The sequence below is a fragment of the Zootoca vivipara genome, chromosome 6 (assembly GCF_965207765.1).
Source record: "Zootoca vivipara chromosome 6, rZooViv2.hap1.1, whole genome shotgun sequence".
Lineage (NCBI taxonomy): Eukaryota > Metazoa > Chordata > Lepidosauria > Squamata > Lacertidae > Zootoca > Zootoca vivipara.
In genome coordinates this window covers 78,459,317-78,480,621 of record NC_142589.1, presented here as the reverse complement: position 1 = coordinate 78,480,621, position 21,305 = coordinate 78,459,317, and the positions used below count along the sequence as shown (strand labels likewise).

The 21,305-nt window shown below is 49.7% G+C and overlaps 1 protein-coding gene across 2 annotated transcripts in view; it reads left to right on the top strand.

Moving 5' to 3' along the window:
* The window catches only part of ACTN4 (actinin alpha 4), a 107,962-nt gene that overhangs the window by 54,556 nt on the left and 32,101 nt on the right, over window positions 1-21,305 (top strand). The window contains exons 2-8 of one of the 2 annotated variants that reach the window (XM_035117973.3): window positions 3,046-3,160; window positions 4,890-5,009; window positions 13,008-13,094; window positions 14,852-14,939; window positions 16,853-16,931; window positions 18,665-18,746; window positions 20,285-20,370. In XM_035117973.3, coding sequence (XP_034973864.1) covers window positions 3,046-3,160; window positions 4,890-5,009; window positions 13,008-13,094; window positions 14,852-14,939; window positions 16,853-16,931; window positions 18,665-18,746; window positions 20,285-20,370 — 657 coding nt within the window. The remainder of the gene's footprint in view (window positions 1-3,045; window positions 3,161-4,889; window positions 5,010-13,007; window positions 13,095-14,851; window positions 14,940-16,852; window positions 16,932-18,664; window positions 18,747-20,284; window positions 20,371-21,305) is intronic. The other variant, XM_035117974.3, reaches the window with a different exon arrangement.

The following is a 21,305-nucleotide window of genomic DNA, read 5'->3' as shown; positions in this document are numbered from 1 at the left end:
TGAACAAGGAGGTTCTGTCTAACCATCTTGGGTAGTAGCTATTGCTAGACCTCTCCTCTGTGACTCATTCAAAACCCCTTTTAGTGTCATCCCAGCCATGGCATTTGCCACATCTCAGCTGGTGGTGATTTCCACAGATTCTGTGGCGTGAAGAAGCCCTTCCTTTTGGTCTCTCCGAAATCTATAGCCCGTAAGTTTCCTTGCATAGAGTGTGTAAGAGAGAAACTTCTGCTTTCCGCCTGCTTTCCCCACATCATGAGACATGCTCCTTAGTCATCTCCCACAACCCCCAAACTATTGCTGGGTGTCTCCTTCTGGAAGATGAGCTTGGCGACACGGATGGCCCCTGAGCAAACCTGCGCATGCAATTTCGGAATCGCCCAGGGCACCCCCCCTCGCAGCTTCCTTGTTAACCACACCGGTGTCGCCATGTGCAGAACCCAGCCCCCCCCCACGCATGCATGTACAGGAAGCCTTGTAAATCCCATGTGCTTGTCCCCTGGACTAAGCGGGGCTGAACAGCGAGGGGTCCGTGGTAACAAAACCTCTGGACCATGTTTCTGCGGTTAGTGCGCTCTCCTTGAATTGACACGGGCGCAGGCATTTCCAAACACCCAGCCTCTGCTTCGAAGCTTTGCCTCGCATGCATATGCACACGCATGCACACCAGCCCCTCTGTGGCCCAGAAATTGCTTCTCCTACCTGCCACCCTCCTCTCAGCTGTGTGCAAGCGGGATTTCCTTTCCCCCGCCTGCTAATGCCAGCAAGGAGAGCACCTGCTCTCCAAATGATTGCTGCTGCGTTCAGAGGGTGGCGTGTGTCAGTCTGAGTGAACCAATGTGTCTCCCCCCTGCCACACTCTACAGGCAGCGTCCAGAAGAGGCGATCATTCAAAGCGTGTCCCGCTTTGTTCCCAATACCTTTGCACTGTGATATTGGGAAGGGGGGGGCTGGTTGACAAACCTGGTTGGAGCATGCATGATTTGTGCAGGCATTGGAAGGAGAGAGTGCATTTGCACCACATTTTTTTGGGGGGGGAATTCCTCTTGCATTTAGTGGTGAGCTGCAATTCCTCGCTGATGCCTTCCACCCTCAGAGATTCCCTTTCCTTTATGGCGCATCCAAGCTGGATTTTTTTTTAGAAAGCAGGGCCGATTAGCAAGCTAGCAAGTGCTTTGGGGTTGCTTGTCTCTGCACAGTGTCGAGGGATCGCTTTGGCTCAGCAGCTCCCCGCAGTCGATAATGCTGGTTCAGCTTCCCCTTATCCTACAAATCATTTGCTCCCTCTTGGTCCATAAAGTTGCACACATCTAAAGTATGTGAGAGAGGAAGTGGGAGAAGTGGCAATGAGGGAAAGATGCAGGGATAATTTGCTTCCCGGGTTTGTTATGGTCTGCAATGTGTGTGACTCCAAAGGAGCATATAGTGTAGTTGTACATACAGGGTTTTGTGACCTTCCCCAAATGCGGCCCTCCAAATGTTTTGGCCTACAACTCCCATGATCCCTAGCTAACAGGTCAGGGATGTTGGGAACTGTAGTCCAAAACATCTGGAGGGCTGAAGTTTGGGGTGCCTGTTCCAATGTATCTCTGTTTTCTTTTGAAAAACAGGCTTCTAGTCCACATGGCGGCAAAGATTTGTGGGCAATACCTCCTGGAACCTGAAGAGATGGCTGTGCAAATACTTCTCTTGGCTTTTCAGTGTCTTCTGCCTCTCCTCCCCCTCCCCCTTGTCAGAACCAGAATAAATAATTTGCCATAGCTAAAAATGGCGGATTGGGTGATACAAAATAGTTCAGCGTCCGTACTTCATACTAATCACAGAATCCAGTTTTTCTGGGTGAAGCATTTGGATTGCCTGGGTGCAAACATCCACCTGTTTAGCGTGCATGCTTGAAATCCATAGTGTGACATCGTTTTCATGATTTTTCGACCTGGCAATACCGGTATATCACAAATCATGTGTGTACACACACAAGAATCACAATGTAGGGAAAACCACAAAGCCAGCCAATGCCTCTCCATAGCTCCATCCTTATTTCAGAAATTGTGATATATCAGTATATCGTGATGTTTAGCTGGTGACAGATATCGACCAGCACTGTTTCCCTCCCCATCAGAATTTTCTCTCTCCTTCAAGGTTTGGTCCTTTTGCGGCTCAGTTGCTTCTTGCCGCTGCAACCAAGGGCCCATATCCAAAGCCAGATGTTATCAGTTTGTAGAAACAAGTTTCCTAACTCAAAGCTACTCTTTTTGGGAGTGCAATAATAGACTGTGTGCAGTGGAGGGCAGGAATCAGCTCTTCTTCGGGGGGGGGGTGCAGTCCACACCTTACCCTTTTCTTGAGGGAGGGTCTGGTACTGTGAGGAGCATTTGACTGAAGCCCACCAGATGTAAGATGGGGTCAAGAATTATGTTGGCCAGACCCTGTGCACCCCTTCCACTCAGGACCAGCAAGATTTTGGATTCTGTTCTAAAATGAAGTTCAACTTCCAAATGTAACCAGAATAAACTGGAAAGAGAAGGTGCTCACTTTGCACCTGCGTAACCTTTTATTTCAAAAGTTTCCAAAAGGACAGGAGCAGGAACCGGGAAAGTAAAATTTCCTCTTAAATATCTGAAGGCACCGCCTCGTGCTGTGTTTAAAGGGGCAAAAAGTTTCCAGGCTGCTTCTGAACCTGAGGACTAGAAACCTGATGCTTTTCAAAGTGGAGCAGAGAGTCGCAGTAGCAACCAGGCTCCATGGCTTTAGGCCAAATTCTGTGCCTTGTGTGATGAGGATTCATAGGAGGCCAGGCTGCAGCCCCGCTCAATTGTGGAACGAATTCATAGCTATTTGAAATCAGAACCTGGGTGGGCGGAGGACAGAGAGCTGAACCTCCCTGTGTGTCTCCCTCCCGAGCCAAAAAACAAGTTAGCCTGTGTTTTTGTTTTTGATCTCGTATTGCCTTGAAGGAGCCAGAGGGCTGCCACAGTACCAGTCTGCAGTGCTTTTGAGTCTATAAGGGTTCCAGAGCCTTACCTTTCCTCTTTTCCTCCCACCCAGACTTTCACAGCATGGTGCAATTCTCACCTGCGGAAAGCCGGCACGCAGATTGAGAACATCGACGAAGATTTCCGTGATGGCCTGAAGCTCATGTTGCTACTGGAGGTCATTTCAGGTGAGGGTCAGAAGGACCTACAGGGGCTGTTATTGGCACTTTTCAGGACCGCCTTTTAGCTCTGCGGCAAGTTTGAGTTTCGAGCAGTCATCCTTGACATCTTAAGACAGGGGTCAGCAAACTTTTTCAGCAGGGGGCCGGTCCACTGTCCCTCAGACCTTGTCGGGTGCTGGACTATATTGGGGTGTGTGTGTGTGTGTGAACAAATTCCTATGCCCCACAAATAACCCAGAGATGCATTTTAAATAAAAGCACACATTCTGCTCATGTAAAAACACCAGGCAGGCCCCACAAATAACCCAGAGATGCATTTTAAATAAAATGACACATTCTGCTCATGTAAAAACACGCTGATTCCTGGACCGTCCGTGGGCCGGATTTAGAAGGCGATTGGGCCGCATCCGGCCCCTGGGCCTTAGATTGCCTACCCGTGTCCTAAGATAACGAGAGGTGACGCATCTGCCCTGAGATCATATCAATAGCCCCACGACCTGTTTGTTGTTGGCACATCTGTCTTGGGAGACAAGGGACTGGTGCACCTTTGTGGGTGAAGTCAAACCACTGGAGAATTACAGTGCCTGCTGGCACTGCAGAGACCAATGCGGGAGAGACATGTTTTGTTGCAGCTGGGGCAGAGGAAGGTGTCTGGTTGTGCTGCTGCAGATGCACAATGACGTTTTTTCCTCTGCGCTCATTCTGGTTATTTCTCCTCTGGTCACTGCTGTGGATACACAACCTGTCTTGCCCGTCTCCAGGCACTGCGGTCGTCTGCAAGGGATTCCCACAGGGCAAGGCTGATGTTGCCAGCCATCATGTCGCGTTTGCAGACATCTTTGCAACGCAGAGCTGATCTGCCAAGGGGCCTGGCGCCTGAAGGCAGCTCCCCGTAGAGCAGGCATAGGCAAACTCGGCCCTCCAGATGTTTTGGGACTACAATTCCCATCATCCCTAGCTAACAGGACCCAGTGGTCAGGGATGATGGGAGTTGTAGTCCCAAAACATCTGGAGGGCCGGAGTTTGCCTATGCCTGCTGTAGAGCATGTCCTTGGGGAGCTTGCAATCCTTGTAATTTACAAGTCAGTTGCTTTTCCAGGGGGCTGGTTGGAAGAACATGGCTTTCGACTGGTGTCTGTGATACCACAAAGAAATGGAGAGCAGGAGGTGGGGAGAACAAATAGACAAAGCACAGTGTACTCTTTCTACCCCCCCCCCCCAAAACTGTCTAGTTCTTAACTCAGAATTAGCCATGCAAACCTTGTTAATCTGAAGAATTTCACAGTTTGGGTTTAAACTGATTTTTGGGGCGGCTGAAGGCTGATGGGCCACCTGGCGCCTTGTTAACCCCGTTTTGACCCATTCACACTGGCTTGACACCCCCCCCCCCCAGGTTGGTTCAAGATTTTTGCCTCACTCTGGTGCTTCAATAGGCTTACACACTCTGAAATCTGACCCACATGTCAGCTTCTTCTCCATTTGGAGAGACGGGTGACTGCTAAAGAGTAACTTAAGAAACCAAAGTAACTTAAGAAACCAAAAAAATAAATAAATAAAAAATCTGTTCCTCTTTGGACAAGAAAGGTGTTTGTCCTGCAGGAGCCACAGACATCCTTTGTGTCTTGCTGAGCTTGCATCTGATGCTAAAAGGAAGCTAACTTTTGTGCTCTTTCAATCCGATCTCCTCCTTCAACCAACCAACCAACCAACCCCTCTCTTCTTTCTACTCCCCCAGGGGAGCGGTTACCGAAACCGGAGAGAGGAAAGATGAGGGTACATAAGATCAACAACGTGAACAAAGCCCTCGATTTCATCGCAAGCAAAGGAGTCAAGCTGGTTTCCATAGGAGCTGAAGGTGAGACGATGTGGGTTGGGGTGCTGCTCTTTCAAGCCTCTCCCGGCTTGAAATGTTGCGCCCATTTTACAAAATGCCACAAGCTATTTATTGTGGGTGTCTGTGATTGGAGTCCTCTTGGGGCAGAGACCTCCTCCCTTGTACTTTCTAAAAACACCTTGCACCTTGATGGCGCTCTATAAGACAATGGCACGATGAATCTTGCTTTCGCTTCCCCTGCCCTCCCTAGCGCAGTGCCATTGATTCAGACTGGCATTGGCTCTCAGAGGGCCTTTCACAGCCTTGCTACCAGATCTCCTCTAGCCAGGGAGGCCGAGGATTCAGACCTAGAAACTGCCGTTACTCTTCCGTGCCTCTAGCGGCCAGCGGCTGCTTCTGGCCCTTCCCTCTCTGCCCTTGAGACAAGGAAAGGGCCCGCAATCCTAGGGGAAGGAATAATGCACTGCCCCAGTGCAACAGCAGGTGTCAGAAGTGGGCAGAAGGAGCCCCAGAGTTGTATTCACCTGTTTTGTGGAAAGGCACCTTGGGCAACTTCCTGGGTCAAAATTTAATCAGTCTGGGTAAATGTGCATGCAAAGGAAGTATTCTGCCACTGAATACCACGCCCCTCCTGGACCGAGTGTGAGAGACCCAAGAAGAAGCCAGATTCTGCACGGAGGAAATGTAAATTCTGACGTTGAGAACTGTGCAACTTGTTGCATCAGTAGCCGCTCCTGCAAGGAAATAATAATAATAATAATAATAATAATAATAATAATAATAATAATAATAATATAATATACTTATTTATACATACCCCGCCTACTCTGGGCAGCTTCCAACAAAATATTAAAAATACAATAAAACATTAGAAGCTTGACTTTCACCTGTCAAATGCGCTCTGTTAATCTGTTTGGAGAGCCAGTGTGGCATAAGAGAGAGAATGTATTTGGATCAAACAGAACTGAGTTCAAATCCTTGTAAAGGTCGAGTGGGCCAAGTCATGTACGTACACACACACACACACACACACACAATTTCAGTCTTTCCCAACACTTCACACGGTGGTTGTGAAGAATAAAATGCAAAGTAAGAGAATGGCAAAGCCGGTCGAAAGGCTGGGACGTGCATTTGACAGATCAGGGGGCGAGAAACCTGCAGCAGCCCTTCAGATGCTGATGGATTGCAGCTCCTGCCTCATCCATCCTGCAGAATCAGGGATGATGACGGGAGTTGGAGAGTCACAGGTTCCCCAGCTCTGGGGCAGCTGGATCTCCTGCGAAAGAGATTCCCATCTGCTAGAATACAGGTGGAGGGGGATTGCAAGTTGGGAGAGGGCTGTTGCGCCCAGATCCTGCTTGCAGACTTCCCATAGGCACCTGGCTGACCATACGTGGGAATAGGAGGCTGGACCATGTGGGCCTTTGGGGCCTGAGTCTTCTTTATCTTTTGAAACGCTTAAAAATGTGCAGGCCACGCCTGCTGGAATCTTTGAAGTTGAGAGGGCCTGCTGAGTAATCTTTCCTGTGCCCTGTGCCCTCCTCGCCCTTCCCCAGTGACTCGCGGAACCGGAATGCATGATGCAAACGAAGAGATGCTGGACAATGTCCCCTTTTATACAAATCGACAAATCGCAGAGTAGAATTCTGTGCCCACAGTGTATTTCCTTAGTGTGTGTGTGTGTGTGTGTGTGTGTGTGTGTGTGTGTGTGTGTGCAACCCTAAACAGAGCAGCTTTAGTGTAATCTTCCACAGTGCATGTAAGTCTGGTTGGCTGCAGCGCAGGTCCTGAACAAGCTCTCTGGAAAGACAGCAATATCGCAATATCCTCTGATCTCCCTGCTCTCTGTGTCTGCAGATATAGTGAAGGCAATTTGAAAAGTAGTTTGGGAGCCGGAAAGAGCAACAGAGATGGGGGGGGGCATCAGGGCAGCCATGGAGCCATTTGCCCAGGGCAAGATTCATTTTCCTGCAGCTGCTCAGCTGGGAGCATACGGCTGGCTTTTCTGAACTTAATTGCATCCAGTGATGCAACCCCCCCCCCATCCCAAATACTTGCCGTTATTGTTCTGAGCTTCTGTGACTGATATTTCTTTGAGCCTTGCCAGATTTATACGCTGGCAATAAATACGTTACACGCTTTGAAACAAGCAAACAAAATCCCCCAAATTCTTTGCTGCTGGATTCCCCCCCCCCCCAGCTCTGCTGTTCCTTCTTCCAGACAGGCTCCCTGCCCTGGATGTGGCTTGTACTAGGAAAAAGACCCCTCCTCAAACAGTGCCAGGGTGTCTTACAGATCACAAACAAACACAAGGCCCTAGTGGATTTTCACACACTGCATGCGCCCCAGCCGAGATTTAGACAAAAGAAGGAGCATTCTTTTGCTCAAATCCTGCTTGTTGCTTTCCCATTGAGGCATCTGGCTGGCCCCCCTGTGAGAACAGGATGTTAGACTAGATGGGCCATTGGCCTGATCCAGCAGGCTCTTCTTAAGTTTTTAAATTAAAAATGGATGAGAGACGACAAACCTATCAGCAGCTCTTACAACTAAATCAGGGATGGGGAATCTTGAGCGTGGGGTCTGAGTGCAGCCCTCAACACCCCTCTGCCTCTGGCCCGTGGGACTCTCCCAAGGCCACACCCCTCCTTGGCCACACCCCTCTGTGCCCCTCCTTTGTACCCTGTATACATATGATTGCATTTCATCTGACTCATTTACTGCAATTACTAAGTTTGCTGATGACATCACCATAATGGGTTTAATTACAGGCGGAGACGAATCTGCGTACAGGGGGCAGGTTCAAAAGGTACTCACATGGTGCTCAGAGAACAATCTGCACCTAAACATTGGCAAGGCAAAGGAGATGGTGTTGGACTTTCGGAGGAAGAGAGGGGAGATAGCCCCGTTGTATATCAGGGGGGGCTGTGTGGAGAGAGTCTCTTCCTTTAAATACCTGGGAGTCCATCTTAGTGAAAACCTAACTTGGAAGGTCAGTACAGCCCAGGTGGTTAGGAACGCCCAACAGAGACTTCATTTCCTTAGGGTCTTGCGAAAGAACAAGGTTGGGCAGCAACTGATGATTTCCTTCTATCGGTCCACGATAGAAAGTGTTCTCTCATACTGCATTACGGTGTGGTCTGCTGGTTTGACAGCCATGGACAGAGGGTGGTGAAGACAGCACACAATATCCTGGGCTGTCCCCTGAGTCCACTAGATGTTATCGCTGGAGACTATTGCCTCAGAAGAGTGAGGAGGAACATTCTCAGGGATGACTCACACCCTGGCCAGCACCTTTTTAATCTCCTGCCCTCAGGCAGGAGATATAGAAGCATGATAAGCTGCACCAACAGGTTAAAGAACAGTTTCTACCCATGGACCATGAGGCTGCTGAATGGAAGACAGCAACAGTGCAGCTGACGTTCAGGGTTGGTGGTCGTATGACAGCACACAGAGTGTAACAAGGACTTGAGAGATTTTGGGGGGTGGGCTCATTTAATCTCACTGTAAACAAGTGGTACAGTGACAATAAAGTATTTCTATTTCTTCTACTGTATTTCTATTCCTATTGTGTAGAGCAGAGTTTCCCAAACTTGGTTCTCCAGCTGTTTTGGGACTACAGTTCCCATCATCCTATCCCTGACCACTGGTCTTGCTAGCTAGGGAGTTGTAGTCCAAGAAAACAGCTGGAGACCCAAGTTTGGGAAATACTGGTGAAGAGGATAAGACTTGTCAGTGGCTACTAGCCAGGATGGCTATTCTCTGCCTGTAATGCTTCTGAATCCCAGTTGCTAGAATCAGGAGGGGAAGGGGGATCTTATGCTTGAATCCTGCTTGATGCAGGTTTCCCGCAGTCAGCCATTGTGAGATCAGGATGCTGGACTAGATGGGCCAATGGCCTCATCCAGCAGCCTCTTCCGATGTTTTGAAACTAAATGCAAGCTCCTTGTTCGGAGACAGTGTTCTGGTAGCTGGAGATTACTTGGAAAGGTCATCCATACTCCTGATCTTTTTCTGAACTTCCCAAAGGCACCTAGCTGGCTTCAGTCTGGACCAATTACCCCAATCTTATTGTGGAATTGTAGAGTTGCAAGGGTCCCTGAGGGGCATCCAGTCCAACCCCCTGCAACGCAGGGATCTCAGCTGAAGCGTCTATGACAGGTGGCCCTCCAACCTCTGCTTAAAAACCTCCAAGGGGAGACCCACTGTCAAACATCTCTAAGAAACTGTTGAGCGCTGCAACATACCCATTTTACAGAAAAAAGACTGGTGATGGTGAGAAAGAAAATTTCCCCAAAACTGGCAACCCTCTTTCAACCAAAATATTCAGCTCCCTGAAGCAAAAACCCTTAATATATTTTTTAAATGGCCCCTTTGGCGCCCAGCTTCTCCTAAATGAGGATGCTGCGATCAGTGAGCACCATGTTAGAGACCCCTGATCTGATCCAGCAAGCTTGTGTCCTCAGGCTCTTCTTTGCCAGCTGTAGATGCAAGCCCCCCCCCCCAGTTATTTATCCAAGGGGGATGATTGCTTCAGGATTTGCACCCGTGGCAAATCTCTCTTTGATGCCATCCATCTTGTCCTTTCTGGAAACACTAGACCAGGCGAGCTGAATCCAGCTCTCTGGAGCTTCCCCAGGGCTCCAGCACCACCGCCTCTACCTTTGGGGACCTAACCTGGGAAAGGGAGCTGTCCTTGAAACCAGCACATGTTCTGACAAGTGCCCTCTTGGCACATCAGGCGTGGCATCTCCGGTTACAGAAAAGGAGGCTCTTCTAGCCTGGCGCTCTCTCTGCTCCTGTACACACCCCTCCCCAGATCCAACACCCTTGGGCGTCTCTGCTCAACACCTTCTTTGCTGTTTCGACTTCTGAGCCTTCGTGGTTCTGAGCGCTTACAAATTCTGCGCTTGGGCTGCAGGCTTTCCACCTGCAGCAACTGCTGGAGGGAGATTGCTCTGTCTCGCCAGGGAGATCCAGAATGTTGCTCATCTTTTGTGCAATTTTAGCATGTTAAGATGGCACTTTTCCCACTTTGGGGGGGGCGGGGCGGAATATTTTCATGGGTTTTTCCATGGAATTAACAAATAAGCACAATACAGTCAAAAGCAGAGTACAGCAAGTCGCAGATATATAGGCCATTATGAGCTTAGCCATGATTTGATTTGCGCTGGTTAAGAGAGCAAAGGAATTAGCTCTTGCTTCCGGGCAACCTGATGGCAAAGGAATCCGAATCGGGAATTCTGCGCTCTGCTTCTCCCGGGGACCGCAAGCAACTCCTGCTGGCCACTTGGCTTGGCCTGCAGCATCTCTTGTTAATCTTCTCAGTGGCCAGGGGCGGCGGCGGGGGGGATCCAGTCTCCCCTTCCATTGTGTCTGCTGGCGGAAAGCAAAAAAGGCACAGATTGCAACAGAGGACCAGCCAGAAAGGCTTCCTGGGTGGCTCAAGAGTACAAAGAAAGTCTGTAGCCTGTGCTCCAGCAACACGACGCAAAACAATTCTGTGCCCCGGCAAACCTGCAGCTCGCCTAAATCATGCAAACTCGGCAGATTTTGCACAGTTGTTCTCCGTTTGCATAATCCTGCAGTTTCTGCTCTTTTGCATAATTTATGCTGTTGCTTCTCCCCTTTGGGAGCAGCCAGAACCTACACAGAGCACCGAGGCCATGTGTGCAGCCGCCGGAAACGTTAATCAGAACTCAGGCTACATTGCCCCTGTGGTAGCAAATGTATATTTCTCACCATAAGGCCTAGAAACCTGCTTTTGAAAAGCAGACCAGTACAGTGCAACCTCTGTTTTCGAACGTAATCCGTTCCGGAAGACTGTTCGACTTCCGAAACGTTCAAAAACCGAAGCATGCATTTTCTGAAGCCTTTACATCCAGAAAACTCGATCCGGGAGCCGTGTGGCATGTTTGGCTTCCAAAAAGCGTTCGAAAACTGAAGCAGTTACTTTCCAGGTTTTCTGCATTCGGAAGCCGAAATGTTGGACTTCCAAGACGCTCAAAAACCGAGGTACCACTGTACTAAGATTCGCACAACAGGGAGGAACTTGGGGAGGTGCCTTCGTCAGAGTTGAGCAATGAGCCCCTCCAAATCAGTGTTGTCTATGTCAGGGGTTCCCAGACTTTTCCTCTTCAAAGCCCCCTTGGTTCCACGAACTCATCCCCAGCGCCCCCCGTGAAAAGCATTCTTCAGAATAGCAGTTTGCACAATAAAATTCAAAATGGTAACAATTAATTGTGCATTTGTTCAAAATCCAATTAAAGCTATTTAGTTTAATTCAACAAGATTTATGAAATTGACCCTGTGATGCCAGCTTTTCAAAGTCTGGTAGTCGTTTATACTTCCCTATATGTAGCTGGGCTCCAACCCCTACCCCTGAGGCTGTTGGGAGCTGCGCTACTATAACATCAGAGGAGAGTCTAGGGCAGTGTTTCCCAACCAGTGTGCCTCCAGATGTTTTGGGACTACAACTCCCATCATCCCTAGCTAGCAAGACCAGTGGTCAGGAATGATGGGAGTTGTAGTCCCAAAACATCTGGAGGCACACTGGTTGGGAAACACTGGTCTAGGGATTCAGGCAGCAGTCTTTGCAAGAGATTGAGATCTGGGAAATGCAATGCATACGCACCACTGAGCTACAGCCCTTCTGAATGCTGATCTCTATGCCCATATGTACGGCATTAGATGCATTTTCTTCCTTTCCTCCACACCCCTGCTAACTTATTTCCTTACTTTTTACAGTGAGGGGGGGAAAGTATTTGATCCCCTGATAAATTTGCCCGTTTTCCCTCTGACGAAGAAATGACCAGTCCATAATTTTAATGGTAGGTTTATTGTAGCTGTGAGAGACAGAATAACAACAGGAAAAACCCCAGAAACCCAGGAGACAAAAGTACAGAGATTGATGTGCATTGTAATGAGTGAAATAAGTATTTGATCCCTTTGCAAAAGATGATTTAGTACTTGGTGGCAAAACTCTTGTTGGCAATTACAGAGGCCAGGCGTTTCTTGTAGGTGGCCACCAGGTTTGCACACATCTCAGGAGGTATTTTGTCCCACTCCTCTTTGCAGATCCTCTCCAAGTCAGTAAGGTTTCGAAGCTGATGTGTAGCTAAAGGCCAAGCGAAAGGCCGACTTGCCCCTCAAAATGGCAAGTGTGTTCGACCATTATTATTTTTTATAGAGGCCCAAATTTATTTGTTTCATAAAATGTATATACCACTCGGTTGTAAAAAAACCCAAAAAAAACCTTTAAAAAAACCACACCACTCTAAAAGTATAAAACAATGAAATTGCCAGTAAAAACAGCTAAAGTCAATGTTTAATTAAAATAAACAATAAGCTAAAAATCTGATTAAAACACATTGAAACATATCTGAACAGGCACCGATGTTTTCGGCAGCCACCAAAAAGAGTGCAGTCGTACCTTGGATCCCAAACGCCTTGCGAGTCTAACGTTTTGGCTCCCGAACACCGCAAACCTGGTAGTGAGTGTTCTGGTTTGCGAACATTCTTTGGAACCCGAATGTCCGATGCAGCTTCCGATTGGTCGTAGGAGCTTCCTGCAGCCCATCGGATGTCGTGCCTTGGTTTCCGAACGTTTTGCAAGTGGAACGGATTCCGTTCGACTTCCAAGGTATCACTGTACAATGAACTGGTAGTACCTGCCTGGTATCGGCAGGCAGGGTGTTCCAAAGTTGCAGGCGTTGCGTCAGGGGACACACACACCTCCAGACCCCTAGGGGTGTGCAGTGGGAATGCATCACAGTGCCACAACTCTGTCTCAGCTCCTTGGCACGTGTGCCCTTTCTGCACCGTGTGTTTGTCTGGGAACTTTCAGCATAAATCATAGAATTGTAGAGTTGGAAAGGACCCTGGGGGTCAAACCTGCAACCTTGGCATGATCAGCACCATGCTCTGACCAACTGAGCTATGCAGAACTGAGCTTTCTTAGCGTGAGCTGATTCAGAATAGAAGCTGCCTCCCTCCCTTAACGCCCTTCCCATCTGCTTCCAGAAATCGTCGACGGCAACGCAAAGATGACCCTTGGCATGATCTGGACCATCATCCTCAGATTCGCCATTCAGGACATCTCCGTAGAAGGTGAGCGCCCACGTTTCCGCAGGCCATGCGCCAGCCTGCCCTCTCGGCACCGGCTGTGCGTCTGGCATGTTTAAATAGATGGGAGAGGAAGCTGGTGAAGCCCGTGCGGCAAAGCACCGTGGGCTTGCGGTCATCCACGACGGTGCCCATGCCTTCAACCGCTTCCTCTTTCCCGCTAGACCAGCGACAATTAATCATGCACTGTGCAGCTGCTCAAGTCGGTTGCAATAACCCTCGCTGACTTTATTGAGCGTGTGGCTCAGGCTCCTTGGCAAATACCTGCCTTAGGAATGCCCTCCAAGCAGCCATTAGGCAGCCAGAGACGACTCTCCCCCCCCCTTTTGAGCCCAAAGCTTCCCCTCATGGCTTTCTACCTGAGCCCCAGTGCCAGCCCCAGATCCTAAGAACGCAAATTTGCACCCACCTAATCTTATGCACCTCAGCTGCTTTATTCCCAGCTCAAGCACAAGCAAAAGGGCTTTATAAACCCCCACACATGCCATATTTTGGGTGGGGTGGGTGGGTGGGTAAGCTCAGCTTCCTATCCTGCTTGCGACTTCTTCTCCCCTGCAGATGCCCCACCCACAACAACCCCCTTCCCTTCTGCACAAGTGGCAACAAACACGGGTTAAGGATTTGGGGCACCTGGCAGTGTTTTTCTTAGCAAAAACTTAAATGGGCCTGTAACTTTTCAGGGTACTATTTTTGCAAACACTTTGTTGCAGCCTTCCCCAAGCTGGTGCCCTCTGGATGTCTTGGACTGTGCCTCCCATCATCCAAAACACTCAGAGGGTGCCAGCTTGGGGAAGGCTGCTTTATAGGAAAGGGTCATTTCCCCCAAGACCTTTCCCTAGTTCAGTGTTTCTCAACCAGTGTGCCTCCAGATGTTTTGGGACTACAACTCCCATCATTCCTGACCACTGGTCTTGCTAGCTAGGGATTATGGGAGTTGTAGTCCCAAAACATCTGGAGGCACACTGGTTGAGAAACACTGCCCTAGTTGGATCTGTCCCTGGGTAGATCACAACAACAGGCAGCTCCCCACTTGCGTGGGGGTTACGCTATGGGCCCCCACGCACATAGGTGGCATTGCATAAAGTGGGGAGCACCCTCTATGGAACACCCTTTAAACACCCTCTCTGTCACTCTTTCTTCAACCCATACCAAAAATACTGTATCCAGAAATATCCGCAACTAGAACTGAAGCTCTGGGGCTGGCAGGAGGCTGGAGAACGTGAAAGACTGGTGCTGCGCTACCTTGCGCATCAGCTGCCAGGCGGGTAGACTGAGCAGCATAAACAAAGCCCCACTGTGCCTCCAGTCTCTTTGGGGCTTCCTCTGCCCTTGCAAATGTCCTCTTTGGGCTCCAGGGAGGGTCTCCTTGCAAGCCACAGGGGACTCCCCAGCTCTCTCCTGCCATTTCACAGTTTGAATGGAATTGTTGAGTTGCTTCCCAGCGCCACGCACAAGCGGGAGGATGCCTGTATAAAAATGCAGTGTTGAATTTTGTTTATGACAGTTACCACTGTTTTGGGGAGACCATGTGCACAAAGTGCCTGAAATGGAAGCCCAAGAGCCTTGTGCAACGTTGGCCTTCTTCGACCCTTAGGTTTGGAGATACTGTCTTGGCTCCGTCCCATTCCTGTTGCTGCCTTAGCTTCAGCCCCACCCCACCCCACCCCACCCCGCCAGTGACCCGTCCTGTGAAAGACAGCACCATCACCTGCTCTCTCTTCTTTCTTCCCTTCGTCCTGCAGAGACTTCGGCCAAGGAAGGCCTCTTGCTTTGGTGCCAGAGGAAGACTGCGCCCTACAAGAACGTCAATGTACAGAACTTCCACATAAGGTAACCTTGGGGTGCTGTGGAGGGCAGCCAAGATGATTGAGGGCCTGGAAACCAACCTTTAGGAGGGACAGTTGAGGAAGCTGCGCTTGTTTAGGCTGGAAAGGAGGAGAGTGAGAGGAGATAGGATGGCCACCTTCCAATATCTAAAAGGTGGTCCCATGGAAGAGGGAGCAAAGCTTGTTTTCTGCTACTCTGGAGGGTAAGATGCAAACCGTGATGGAATCTTAAAGAGTTGGGAGGGACCACGAGGGGCATCTAGTCCAACCCCCTGCAATGCAGGAATATTTTGCCCAACGCGGGGCTCGAACCCCTGACCCTGAGATTCAGAGTCCCGTGCTCTACCAGCTGAGCTATCCCAGCTAAGAACTAATGGATTCCAAGTACGATAAAGGAGATTCTAACTAAACACAAGCTGTTCTGACAGTGGAACACACTCTTTCGAAAAGTGGACGTTCTTCAGCTGCTATCCCTGTATTTCAGGGGGTTGGGCTGGATGACCCCTTTCAACTCTACGATTCTGACCAGTCGAGGCGCAGCCTCCCTGCGAGGCACCGGGCCTTGCCTTTCCCAAACAAAGAGGCAGCATTTTCACTCTCTGGCCAGAAAGCCTTGCTGCAAGAAATGGCTTCTTGAGGATGGGTCCCCATGAAAAATCCAGCAGACCAGCCCATCAAATAGTGGAGGCCTTTGTGCTTCCTGCTCGAGTCAGAGACCTGGGATGTGTGGGCTCTGGAGTAGCTCGCTGGGAATCTTTAAGAGGCCGGGGCTAGGTGGACATTTTAGGGTCTTGGGGAGGAGAGTGGTGGGCAGAGGCTGATGGAATGATATGTGCTGGGTGAAAAGTGAATCACCCACTGAAATAAATGGGCAGTAAATTCTGGGCAGGGAAAGGAAAGTCTTCCACCCAGGGCATAGAACTGACTCAGGAGAGTTCTCTGGCAAAAGGGTGGCACCCAAGCAACACTTCTTGTCAATGCAAGGATTTCCACTTGTGAAATGGGGACACCCTCTCCCCTACTCCATACATGCCCTATAAGGATGCAGGTGGTGCTGTGGTCTAAACCACTGAGCCACTTGGGCTTGCCGATCAGAAGGTCAGTAGTTCAAATCCCCGCGATGGTGTGAGCTCCCATTGCTCTGTCCCAGCTCCTGCCAACCTAGCAGTTCGAAAGCACGCCAGCACAAGTAGATAAACAGGTATGGCTGTGGCAGGAAGGTAAATGGCATTTCCGTGCGCTCTGGTTTCCGTCATGGTGTTCTGTTGCGCCAGAAGCGGTTTAGTCCTGCTGGCCACGTGACCCAGAAAGCTGTCTGCAGACAAACGCCACCTCTCTCGGCCTGAAAGCGAGATGAGCACCGCAACCCCATAGTCACCTTTGACTGGGTCCTTTACCTTTACCTTGCATGCCCTATGCTTTCCCCCAAATCTGCTCCGGAGAACAAGTTTAGCACCCGGGGGCGGGGTGGGGCGGGAGAGAGAGATAGTCCATGTGCTGACAGGAGGCGTCACTTGGGATGCAACCCCCATAATGTTGTAGTGACTTAAATGCCTTTGAGAAGGCAAATAGGCAAATCCTTGGAGGAGGTTGCAATGGCTGTGTGCCACCCCCACACTGAAGGGAAGCAGGCAGGAACAGTCCCTGCTTGCTGGCTTCCCCAGTGGCTTGGCCCCTGGACTGAACGAACCCTGAGTGCAGCCCCGCAGGGCTCTCACATTCTTACTTTTTAGTGACTCTCTTGACGTTTGCGTGGTTCTGCCCTTGCTTTGCTACCTTTTTGTGAAAAGCACCCTCCTGTCCGAAAGGGGGGGGGGAGAACAGGCTCGCAATTTTGAAGAATGCTGCCCCGAAGCTGCAGTTTCCCCTCTTTGACAGCCAAGCAATCTAACTGTATCCTTGGGCTTCTTTTTACAGCTGGAAGGACGGCCTTGCTTTTAATGCCTTGATCCACAGACACAGACCAGAACTCATTGAGTATGACAAGCTCAGAAAGGTATGTTGGCGACAGCTAGTAGTAGCATTGCTATTTGTGTTGTTAGCTGTATCCTACATGATCTCCCCAGAATCCAGTCCAGAAATGAGCATGCGTCACTGGGTTGAGTGAGATCACAGGATCGTAAGTTGGAAGGGACCCAGGACAGTCATTTAGTCCAACCCCCTGCAATGCAGGAATTCTCCCCCGCAGCTATCCCTGAGTGGCTTTGAACCACCAGCCTTCTGCTTAACAGCTGGGTGCACTGAGCCACTGCACCACCTTAGATCTCAGTTTCAAATCCCACTTCAGCCAGGATCTCCCTGGGCAATCTGGGGCAAGTCACGATCTCTTCACCCGTAACGTGAGAATGGCATTGACCGGTCTCAGGGTTAAAGGTCGCAAAGTATTTTTTCTGAGCTAAAATGCCAGTGAGGTAAAGCCAAGGTGATATTCAGGAGGGTGTGTGAAATGCTCTAACACTCATGTTGTAGGGCTCTTTTGTGGAATTAAAGGCCACATTCGCACCATCCATTTAAAAGCACCCTGTGCCATGACTTTTGTACAGTCCTGGCTTCCCCCAAAGAATTCTGGGAACTGTAGTTTGCGAAGGGTGCTGAGTGTTGTTAGGAAATCTGCTTCTCTCCCCACCCCCCACACCAAGCTACAGTTCCAGGAGTTCCATGTAAAGAAGAATTGATTGCTAAAGCACTGCAGGATCTGTAACTCTGGGAGGGGAATAGGAGCCTCCTAAATTCTCCCATCACCCTTAAAGTACACCTTCCAGGACTCCAAGACCTACATTGGCTCCCAGTACATTTCTGAGCACAATTCAAAGTGTTGGTGCTGACCTTTAAAGCCCTAAAGGGCCTCGAAGGCACAGTATACCTGAAGGGGCATCTCCACCCCCATCGTCCAGCCCGGACACGGAGGTCCAGCACCGTGGGCCTTCTGGTGGTTCCCTCCCTGCAAGACGTGAGGTTATAGGGAACCAGGCAGAGGGCCTTCTTGGTGGTGGCGCCCGCCCTGTGGAACACCCTCCCATCAGATGTCAAAGAGATAAACAACTACGGTATCTGACTTTTAGATGGCAGCCCTGTTTAGGGAAGTTTTTAATGACTGATATGTTAATTTATTTTTAATCTTTTGTTGGAAGCCGCCCAGAGTGGCTGGGGAATCCCAGCCAGATGGGTGAGGTATAAATAAAAAATTATTATTATTATTATTATTATTATTATTATTATTATTATTAGAAACCACAGCTGTTTAAAGTTGAACCATGGTGCTTTAAAGGTGTGCATGTAGCAAAAAAACTTCCGACTCCTGCAAGTTGTTAAAGAATCTTTAGCTCATGGGAACCGAGGCCTGATACACCTCTTCCATTTGTGACGTGTATTTAAATGCACTGTCTACACGGATCTGCTGGCTTGCACGGCGGTGTGGGAAGCTGGTGCCGCGATAGCGAGCATCATGGAGGAAGGTCCCTTCCCCTTAACCACACAAGAAAAACATAAAAGCCTTCCCGCAGCTGTGCAGTTAGCTAGACCGTTGTGGCCACACGAGAAGCAGAACGTTTTGAACCAAATCACTAGTAGCTGCTTGTGGGGGGGAGGGGGGGAGGCAGAGAAACACTTTTCTCCTTTAGATGTTCCTTCCCAGCTGGCAGGGCAGGGCAGGGTTGCAATTCGGCTTTGGGACGGCCCCAGTTCTAACAGCTGTGCCTCTCTGGCAACCCCCCTCCCTTTTCTCCCCAGGATGATCCAGTCACGAATCTGAACAACGCTTTTGAGGTCGCTGAGAAATACCTCGACATTCCCAAGATGTTGGATGCAGAAGGTAAGCTGGAGGCTGCTCTCGGAGCGTGGGCTCGGGTGTTCGGTTCCAAGAAGCAAATTTTGTAACAGCGTCTGGGATCTGCAAAGCAACCAATTCCCAGAGGAAGAGGTTCTTGGTGCTGAAGTACTTCCCCACCACCTGCAGTTCCCTTAGTAGGGTGGGCTGCAGAAGCCCAAGAGAGCTGTCGACCACTGCCTTGGGTTCGCTGCCTTGCTCAAAGTCACTGACGCTCTTTCTATCGGGTTGACTTGCATTTAGCTGCCCAGCCCCTCCACACACACCTGAATTGCAAAGCCCAAATTCCTCTGGGTCGTAGGCGGCAGAGTCCTGAGGCAGAAGGGACTGTACTGCTTAAGGGTGCAAGCGGTACGGTCGCATTTCAAACATTCCCCTTCTTCGCAACTTCCTGAAAGTCAAAAACTTGGGGAGGGGTTTTATCCAGCTGCCTTCGTCCCTGGTGTACTGTGGAGGGTTTGTGCGTGGAGAGTTTTGCTTTTACACGGAGTATTAAAAAACGAATCTCCTCCCCACAGAGTGGTACAGTCTCTTGGCTCAGGACTCTGCTTCATGTCTGCTCGCCACCTGCCAGGCTGGCCAATGTGCCTGTATTTGTCTGCAGACAGATTTTCCAGGTCCAGGGAACCTGCCCTCTGGCTGTTGCTGAACTATGACTCCCAACAGTTCAAGCAACCATGGTCAATGGCAAGGCATGATAGGAATTGAAGTTTAACAGTCTCTGGAACGCCAAAGTTTCCCCACCCCTGCTCTGGATGGGGAATCCCACCCCTGGTTTCCGAAGCGAGCCATGGGCCTCCTTAAGGAGCCATGGGAGAAGTTCTGCCAAGCTCCTCCAAGCTCATACTTTGCTTGTGATTTGAAGGAGCCGAGGGGGAGGATCAGTCTGCTCCTGGCCAATCAGACGCTTGTGTGGCCTTCAGTTCACGTGACTGACAGCTAGCGGAGCGAGTCCCCGTTGTTGCTGTTTCGTTCTGCTTCCTTAGCATTCCTTTCTAAAGGACATATAATGCAGGCCTTTCTCCCTGATGCCCTGGGATGAGGGTGGTAAAAGCCCCACGGCGAGGGAGCCACACCCCGAAACAAACCAGGAGCGCTTGGATTCCAGTGGGTGTCCGCAGAGTTTTATTAGACATGCCTGGCACAATCTCTGCATTTAAAGTTCTTCTTTGGAAGAAAGGGCAAGCAAGCGGAGCTGCTGCAAAGTCATAAAAACTCTGCAACCTTTAATAGGCCTTAGCATCAGTTGTGTGCGCAGCTTTGGGCTCTGGCAGACAGTGCAGTATAAATCTCAGGCACTTGGCTTAAGTTCCATGTTGGACAAGTTAACTTCCAGTTCTGGCTGACTTGGTAACTTGTAACATTGACTTCTTGGCGTTAACTTTCCCCGGGCTAAATCTTTCCCTACAGGTGGACATCAGAGCTGTGGCAGATTTTGCTAGAACCAGCAGATCATCATGGAATGGGGGACGGGGGAGAGTTTTGCCTCCTGGTATCTTTAATGCTTCTTGTTCGCTTTTCAGACATTGTCAACACGGCCCGGCCCGATGAGAAGGCCATTATGACCTATGTTTCCAGCTTCTACCATGCCTTCTCTGGCGCTCAGAAGGTACCAGACGTGGCTGAGCCTCTACTGTTAACAGCTCCTCTTCCTTCCAGCGCCCTGTTGCTCTCCTGACTTCTTATGCCGAGGGCAGCTACTTGCAGAACATTGGGAACCCAAACCTCAGCTAGCTCAGGGTGTGCTTAAGGCAGTCTGACATCCATGGTTCAACATGAGATCACAATGAGCCAGAAATCTCTTTACTTTCAAATATTATTTGGAAGACTCCCAACGGATGGAGTTGAAGCCACTTGGTCTGCTGAGTTTCAGGGAGGACTGCCAAGCAACCAGCATTTTCATGGATTAATCATCCACCTTCTTACCAGTGGATGTGCAAATTATATTCAAATATATGTGTTTTCCTCTACTTCTGGAATATATTTGCAAAGCCTCACTTCAGATCCCCTTTTGAGAGGCTGAAGGAAATGCAAGGACTTGTGATTTAATCAAAGGAAGCTGTCTTGCGAGGAGGAGGGGCGGCCTTTGGCTCTTCCTTTCGTTATTACAGTAACATGCCGGAACCAAAATAGCTTCTCAAAATAAGCAAGGGAAGCCATGAACTCTAAGCTCATCCAGTTAAAATTGGGCAGCCCCACCGGTGTATCGACTGAGGCTTTGGTTGATCATAAATACACTCCCTAGGGCAGGGGTCAGTAACCTTTTGCAGCCATGGGCCAGTCCACCGTCCCTCAGACCATGTTTTTTTTTTGGGGGGGGGGAGAATGAACGAATTCCTATGGCCCACAAATAACCCAGAGATGCATTTTAAATAAAAGCACACATTCTACTCATGTAAAAACCACGCTGATTCGCGGACTGTCCACGGGCCAGGTTGAGAAGGCGATTGGGCTGCATCCGGCCCATGGGCCTTAGGTTGCCTACCCCTGCCCTAGGGTGTAAGCCCCGTTGAACATGTCAGCATTTGCTTTTGAGTAAAGAGG